The 8,981-nt window shown below is 37.2% G+C and overlaps 1 protein-coding gene across 1 annotated transcript; it reads left to right on the top strand.

Moving 5' to 3' along the window:
- The first annotated feature begins 251 nt into the window (after positions 1-251).
- On the top strand, positions 252-1,814 carry HBE1 (hemoglobin subunit epsilon 1). Its single transcript, XM_012456808.3, has 3 exons — positions 252-398; positions 527-749; positions 1,562-1,814. The coding sequence occupies exons 1-3, from the start codon at positions 307-309 to the stop codon at positions 1,688-1,690; spliced, it is 444 nt and encodes a 147-aa protein (XP_012312231.1). The 5' UTR covers positions 252-306; the 3' UTR covers positions 1,691-1,814.
- The last annotated feature ends 7,167 nt before the right edge of the window (positions 1,815-8,981 follow it).

Genomic DNA, 8,981 nt, shown 5'->3' on the forward strand with positions numbered 1-8,981 from the left:
AGAGTGTTAAAAAGGGGACAAATGGAAATTTGTGTTGCAGATAGATGAGGAACCAACAAAAAAGGGTCTCAGGATCTGGCACACGTTATCTCAAACTTAGTGTCCATCCACCACTGCTGACCCTTTCCGGACCTGACTCCACCCCTGAGGGACACAGGTCAACCTTGACCAATGACTTTTAAGTACCACGGAGAATAAAGGGGCAGAACTTCAGCAGTAAAGAATAAAAGGCCACACAGAGAAGCAGCTGCACATATCTGCTTCCGACACAGCTACAATCACCAGCAAGCTCTCAGACCTGACATCATGGTGCATTTTACTGCTGAGGAGAAGGCTGCCATCACTAGCCTGTGGGGCAAGATGAATGTGGAAGAGGCTGGAGGTGAAGCCTTGGGCAGGTAAGCACTGGTTCTCAATGCATGGGAATGAAGGGTGAATATTACCTTTGCAAGTTGATTGGGAAAGTCCTCAAGATTTGTTAGCATATCTAATTTTGTATCTGATATGGTATGGTGTCATTTCATAGACTCCTCGTTGTTTACCCCTGGACCCAGAGATTTTTCGACAACTTTGGAAACCTGTCCTCTCCCTCTGCCATCCTGGGCAACCCCAAGGTCAAGGCCCATGGCAAGAAGGTGCTGACTTCCTTTGGAGATGCTATTAAAAACATGGACAACCTCAAGACCACCTTTGCTAAGCTAAGTGAGCTGCACTGTGACAAGCTGCATGTGGATCCTGAGAACTTCAGGGTGAGTTCAGGCACAGGTGATGTGATTTTTTTGGCTTTATATATTGACGTTAATTGAGGCTGAAAATCTTATTGGAAACATGAACAAAGATCTCAGAAATCATGGGTCTAGCTTGATTTTAGAACAGCAGACTTCTAGTGGGCATAACCAAGGCTAACTTGATTCAGAGCTAGTGACAGTAAAGGGCTACTAGCAGCCTGAATTGGCTTAACTTTTCAGGAAATCTTGCCAGAACTTGATGTTTTTATCCTGGAGAATCATATTATAAAATTGTAGACTTGTGCAAGGAGAATGAAACTTTTGGTAGATAAAAGCCTGTTTCAAGGAAATAGAAATGCCTTATTTAAGTGGGTCATGATAACTGAGGTTTAGGAAGAGATGTTTGAAAAAAAAATTGAAAGATTTTCTCAAAGGGAAGTAAGACAAATTTTCTAAAATATATTAAATTTCCCATCAGTATTGTGACCAAGTGAAGGTTTATTTCTGTATTTGTTACAGATTTTAAATTCCCACTGAGAACTCTGCAGCACTAACATTCTAAGTTCACAGAATTTAGATAACTGGTTACAGAAAAATGCCAGTGAAATGGGGAGAGAGGGTGAGGGTATAGGTAGGTAGAATGTTGAATGTAGGGCTCATAAAAATAAAATTGAACCCAAGCTCATCTGAATTTTTTGGGTAGGCACAAATCTTGGAACAGTTTGAGGTCAGGGTTGTCAAGGAATGTAGGTATAAAGCCTCTTTTTCAGCAAATTGTTTTTGGAAACTTCTATTCAACATGCTTATGTGTTATTTTGTCTTTTGCCTAACAGCTCCTGGGTAACGTGATGGTGATTATTCTGGCTACTCACTTTGGCAAGGAGTTCACTCCTGAGGTGCAGGCTGCCTGGCAGAAGCTGGTGTCTGCTGTGGCCATTGCCCTGGGCCACAAGTACCACTGAGTTATCTTCCAGTTTGCCAGTGTTCCTGTGACCCTGACACCCTCCTTCTGCACATGAATACTGGGCTTGGCCTTGAGAGGAAGGCTTCCATTTAATAAAGTACATTTTCTTCAGTAATCAAAAATTGCAACTTTATCTTCTCCATCTTGTACTCTTGTGTTAGAGGAAAAGTGTTCATGGGCTGAGGAATGGGGAGAAACATAGGAAGAATCAAAACTTCCTTTAGAAATGTACAAGGCCTTGTAAAATTAATGTGGATGTTATGGGAGAATTCCAGGATTCCAAGGATGATGACATGATGGGAAAAATCTTTATAGGGGTGGGAAAATGGTTGGTTAAGTGGGCAGAGACTCCTAGGCAGTTTTCAGTGCACAGGGTAAAGAAGGAGGTGTTAGTGGTACCCGAGAAAGCAGATTTGTGGTACGTGTCACTTTTCATTAAAAAAAAAAAAATTTATAGTTATCCAAGATGTAAGCTAGAATTACTATTTTAATTTACTCTTATTTACATTTTGAAACACCTAGCTTGTCACATGTTTTATGAAATCGATTTGGAGATGAGTGTGTATCAGCAATAGCCTGCTCTTTCCTGAAGGATTCCATTGTCTCAAGGGTTAGCCGAGGCTAAGACACACAATATCATTGTGCACTATCTTCTGATAGAATGTAACATGCACTAAAATAAAGTTAGAGTTAGCACCTAAGTGGGAACTTTTTTGAGGGTGTGATGAAAACTTTATGTATGAGATACAATGCTAATAAAGGCTTAAATTCTAAAATCAGCAAGCTAGGGCTTGGTGACTTGCATGAAATTGGCTCTCTGGAAGTAGAAGGGAGAGTAAGACATAGGTAGAGGACTAGGAAAGACCAGATAGTACAGGGCCTGGCTACAAAAATACAATCTTTTACTATGCTATTGCAATACTAAACAGTAAGTGTTAGGATGTTAAGTGACTCAGGAAATAAGATTTTGGGAAAAAGTAATCTGCTTATGTGCACAAAATGGATTCAAGTTTGCAAATAAAGTAATATATGGATGATGTTTCAAGGGAACAGATGCAATGGTTCAAACCCAAGAGGAGCAGTGAGGTCTGTGGAATGTGAAGGATGGACAAAGTTGGAGTGAGGAAGACATGGTATTCAATTGACTGTGGGGGATGAGAAGGAAGAAGGAGGTGATAAATGACTGAAAGCTCCCAGCTGTGTGAAGATAACAGGAGGAAATCATGCACTAACCTGGGGACCCTCATGTATGAAGGGCAGAGGGGTATTAACTGATTCACTTTTGAGGAAGTGCTAGATTGCTCAGGGAGTCTTGACCTTCAGATCTTTTGTTTTTCTTACCAAGGCTTGAAACCTTTACATTTTCCAAGTTAGAGTGTCGTTTTTTGGAAAATATAATTTTATTAGTCATTTTATTGTCCCCACATATCTGTCAGACTTTGCCCTGTGAATTACTTTTTAATTTGGCTATGTATATCCAGAATATGGAAGAGAGAAAAATAATTATTGAAGTTGCAGGCTATCAGCAACACGGGTCTTTCTGAGCTCTACAAACCTTTCAATATGCCCATAAACAGAGTAAACAGGGATTATTCATGACACTAAATATTTTCACCTCATCAGTCAGTTAACGAATGAGAGCAATGTGCATTTTTTGATATATAATATTTGTACATATTTATGGGGTACATGTGATACATGCATAGAATGTGTAATGATTAGATATTTAGAATATCCATTGCTTTGAGCATTTATTATTTCTGTGTTGAGAAAATTTCAAATCCTCATTTCTAGCCATTTTGAAATATATAATAAATAGTAATTATAGTCACCCTACTCAAATATTGGACATTAGGCTTACTCCTTCTATTAACTGTGTTTGTACCTGTTAACCAACATCTCTTAAATCCCCTGCTATACACACTCATACTTTTTCCAGCCTCTGATAACTATCGTTCTACCACCATGAGACTCACTTTTTTAGCTCCCACAGATGAATAAAAACATGCGATATTTGACTTTCTATGTCTGGTTTATTTTATTATCTATCCCCTTGGCATACCAAGAGTTTGTTTTTGCTCTGCTTCAGAGTTTGAATTAACATAATGACCTCTAGTTTCATCAATCTTGCAAAAAATGTCAGAATTTCTTTCTTTTTCATGGCAAAATAGTACTGTGCAAAGATATCAACTTTTTTATCCATTCATCTGTTGATAGACACTTAAATTGATATCAAACCTTAACTATTGTGAATAGTGTTCAATCAACATGGGTGTAATGTATCCATTGGATATATTGATTTCCTTTCTTTTGGATAAATATTAACTAGTGAGATTGCTGGTTTGCATGATAGTTCTATTTTTAGTTTATTGACAAATCTTCCTACTGTTTTCCATAACGGTTGTACTATTTTACATTCCCACCAACAGTGTAAGAAAGAGTTCCCTTTTCTTTTTATCCTCACAAGCATCTGTTATTTTTTGTCTTTTTGGTAATAGCCATCTTACTAGGGTAAGTAGATATCTCATTGTAGTTTTGATTCATATTTCCCTAATGATTGGGATGTTGAGAATTTTTTTTTCATATACCTGTTGGCCATTTGCACGTCTTCTTTTGAGAAATGTTTATTCAGAGCCAATCTTTGCTCAGGAGTAGGCAAAGACTTTATAGCTAGAACCCCAAAAGCACAGGCAGCAAAAACAAAAATAGACAAATGGGAATATATTATAAAGCTTGTGCACAACAAAGAAAACCGTCACTAGAGTGAAGAGACAATCTGTTGAATAGGAAAAAAATATTTGCAAACTACTCATCTGACAAGGGTCTGATATCCAGAAAATGCAAAGAACTTAAACAACTCAAGAGCGAAAAATAAAATAAAAACATAAGAGCAATATGCATTAAAAAAATTATTTCCATAGGTTATTTGGGGGAACAGGTGGTGTTTGGTTATATAAGTTAGTGGTGACTTGTGAGATATGGGTGCACCCGTCACCCAAGCAGTATACCCTGAACCCAATTTGTAGTCCTTTATCCCTCATTCCCTTCACTCCCTTACCCCCTGAGTCCCCAAAGTCCATTGTGTCATTCTTATGACTTTGCATCTTCGTAGCCTAGCTCCCATTTGTAAATGAAAACAAACAATCTTTGGTTTCCATTCCTGAGTTATATACTGTGGTGTATATATATGTTTTATAAATATATACATATTTATAAATATATTTACATATATATAATCATATATATATCATAGTTTCTTATACCACATATATACACATATACACACCACACACACACATACACACACATCACAGTTTCTTTATCCACTAATTGATTAATCATCATTTGGGTGGTTTCCACAATTGCGAATTGTGCTGCTATAAACAAGTGTCTGCAAGCATCTTTTTCATATAAGGCCTTCTTTTCCTCTGGGTAAATAAATACCCAGTAGTGGGATTGTTGGATCAAATAGTAGTAGTTATACTTTTAGTTCTTTAAGGAATCTCTGCACTGTTTTCCATAGTGGTTGTACTAGTTTACATTCCCACCAGCAGTGTAGAAGTGCTCCCTTTTCACCACATCCACGCAAACATCTATTTTTTAAAACTATTTTTTGATTATGGCCATTCTTTCAGGAATAAGGTGGTATTGCATTGTGGTTTTGATTTGCCCTAATCATTAGTGATGTTGAGAATTTTTTCGTATGTTTGTTGGTCCTTTTATCTATTTTTGAGAATTGCCTATTCATGTCCTTAGGCTACTTTTTAATGGGATTGTTTGTTTGTTTGTTTGTTTTTTTCTTGCTTATTTGTTTGAGTTCATTGTAGAGTCTGGATATTATTCTTTTGTCAGATGTATAGATTGTGAAGATTTTCTCCCACTCTGTGGGTTGTCTGTTTATTCTGCTACCTTTTCTTTTGCTGTGTAAAAGCTTTTTAGTTTAATTCAGTCCCAGATATTTATCTTTGTTTTTATTGTATTGTATTGTATTTGCATTTGGGTTCTTGGTCATGAAATCCTTACCTAAGCCAATGTCTAGAAGAATTTTTCTGATGTTATCTTCTAGAATTTTTACAGTTTCAGGGCTTAGATTTAAGTCCTTGATCCATCTTGAGTTGATTTTTGTATAAGGTGAGAGAGGAGGATCCGGTTTTATTACCCTACATGTGGCTTTCCAGTTATCCTAGCACCATTTGTTGAATAGGGTCACTTTCCCTACTTTATGTTTTTGTCTGTTTTGTCTAAGTTCAGTTGGCTGTAAGTATTTGGGTTTATTTCTGAGTTCTCCATTTTGTTCCGTTGGTCTATGTGCCTATTTTTATACCAGTATCATGCTGTTTCGATGACTATGGCCTTACAGTATAGTTTGAAATCAGCTAATGTGATGCCTCAAGATTTGTTCTTTTTGTTTAGTCTTGCTTTGTCTATGCAGGCTCTTTTTTGGTTCCATAAGAATTTTGGGATTTTTTTTTTCTAGTTCTGTGAAAAATAATCATGGTATTTTGATGGGAATTGCAATGAATTTGTAGATTGCATTTGACATTATGATCAATTTTATAATATTTATTCTACCCATCCATGAGAATGACGTTTGTTTCCATTTATTTGTGTCTTATATGAGCACTTTCAGCAGTGTTTTGTAGTTTTGCTTGTAGATGTTTTTCACCTCCTTGGTTAGGTATATGTTCCTAAGTTTCTTGTTTGCTTGTTTGTTTTGCTTTGTTTTTGCAGCTATTGTAAAAGGAGTCGAGTTCTTGGTTTTATTCTCAGCTTGATCATTTTTGGTATATAAGAGAGCAACTGATTGGTGTACATTAATTTTGTATCCAAAATCTTTGCTGAATTCTTTTATCAATTCTGGTAGGTTTTGGAGGAGTCTTTAGGGTTTTCTAGGTACATAATCATATCATCAGCAAACAATGACAGTTTGATTTCTTTTTTCATGATTTGGGTGCACTTTATTTCCTACTCTTGTCTGATTGCCCTGGCTGGGACTTCTGGTAATATGTTAAAGAGAAGTAATGAGAGTGGGTGTCCTTGTCTTGTTCCAGTTCTCAGAGGGAATACTTTTAACTTTTTCCCATTCAATATAATGTTGGCTGTGTGTTTGCCATAGCTGGCTTTTATTACAGTGAGGTATGTCCTTTGTACACTGATTTTTCTGAGAGTTTGAGTCATAAAGGGATGTTGAATTTTGTTGAATGCAGTTTCTGTGGCTATTGAGATAATCATGTGATTTTTGTTTCTAATTCTTTTTATGTGGTGTATCACATTTATTTATTATTTATCTTTTCAAAAAATGAGCTTTTTATTTTATTTATCTTTGTTTTTTTTTGGAGCTCAAGACCAACCTGGCCAACATGCTGAAACAACATCTCTACAGAAATACAAAAATTAGTCAAGCATGATGGCAAGTGCCTGTAATCCCAGCTACTCCAGAGGCTGAGGCAGAAGAATTGCTTGCACTCGGAAGGCGGGAGTTGCAGTGAACTGAGCACACCACTGCACTCCAGCCTGGGCAACAGAATAAGACTCCATCTCAGAAAAAAAAAAAAAAAAGATTCATTTGTTTAGGCCTTAAAGGGCTTGGTCTCTGAGACATCCTCCAAGGTCAGGCTCTACAAGTGGTACCCAATCATATTGCCAGATATGGTCAAACATCTGTACACAGGCATCTCACAGATCCCCTATCTTAAGGAGACCCTAATTTGGGTTCCCCTCAGTCCCTGTAATCAGTACTAAGTCTTTACCACCACCCTTAGATTGAGAGAAGTCCCTTATTATTATGTCAGTAACTGGAAGCTACTGATATTTTGAGGAACCTTTTTTTTCTTTCTTCTTCAACTTTTATTCTAACTTCCAAAGAACAAGTGTAGCATGTGCAACTTTGTTGCATGGGTCAACATGTACCTTTCTGTTCTTTTAGCCATCTCCAACTTTGAGCACATATATGCTTTACACAAGATTATGAAAGCTGGAAGGATTTTGCCAATATTATTATAGTTTCTATCAACCTGATAGGCTGGGGAAGATAGAGGTCCCCTCCAATAATCCAGATTTCCAGAGCTTCTGGCATCGTAATCTAGCAAGGTCATGGATCGCTTTCAGAGAAAAAAATAAAAAAGCAAACCAATCCCATCAAAAAATAAAAACGCAAAACAAAAAACAAACAAAAAAATAACATGAATACCTCCTGCCATGTTAAGTGGCCAATATGTCAGAAATAGCACTGAGTTAGAGAGACAAATGTCTAAAGTACAGTGATATTCCAGCTGTCATTATGTGTAAACTATTAGTCAATAAAAACATCCCTGCCTCTTTAGAGTTGTTTTTCATGCAAACACATCTTATGTTTTAGAATACCATTCCTTGAGAAGTGAACCTAGCATTTATACATGATAATTAATTCTAATCCACAGCACCTGCCAAAGAACATTCTACCATCATCTTTACAAACCACAGAAGAGCTATACCAAAATCCTGGGTCATCAGCCACCACATACACTTATCCAGTGATAAATACACATCATCTGGTGTATACGTGCATACCTGAACATGAAAACAAATACTTTTGCTGAGATGAGGAAGACATGCTTTATTTCAAATAGGTACAGATAAGTAGATATAGAGGCAAGGATTCAGTCTATATTACATTAAAGAACATTAATCTGTTCCTGCACTGAAACTGTTGCTTTATAAGAATTGTTTTCACTGCACTATTGAGAACTCAAGAGATAATGGCCAAACCCACAGAGAGGATATTCAAAGATAAGTATAGCACTTCTTTAAAAACCAATGCTTACTAAAAGAGACTAAAACTTGTCCCGTCAAAAATCCTGGACCTATGCCTAAAACACATTTCACAATCCCCAAACTTTACAAAAGTTAGAACATGCTTTAATTTTAATCTTCAGGCCTCACTGGAACTAGAGAAGAAGAAGGTAAAACAGGCTGACAAAAGAATTCCTGGTATATTCTATGGTGGGAGAAAGAAACTAGCAAAAGGGAAGAATAGAGAAAAATTTGAATGATTGAACCAAAATAGGGCCAAGGCTCTAAAAAAAAATTAAGCTGCAGTATCCTCTTAGGGGCCCCTTCCCCATACTATCTCAGTGCAAATATCTGCCTGAAACTGTCCCTGGCTAAACTCCACCCATGGGTTGGCCAGCCTTGCCTTGACCAATAGCCTTTACAAGGCAAACTTGACAAATAGTCTTAGAGTATCGGGTGAGGCCCAGGGGCCGGCAGGGGCCTAGGGTTGAAGAATAAAAGGAAGCACCCTCTAACAG

The sequence above is a fragment of the Aotus nancymaae genome, unplaced genomic scaffold (genome assembly GCF_030222135.1).
Source record: "Aotus nancymaae isolate 86718 unplaced genomic scaffold, 86718_ANA_hifiasm-v0.15.2.pri h1tg000059l, whole genome shotgun sequence".
Taxonomy (NCBI): domain Eukaryota; kingdom Metazoa; phylum Chordata; class Mammalia; order Primates; family Aotidae; genus Aotus; species Aotus nancymaae.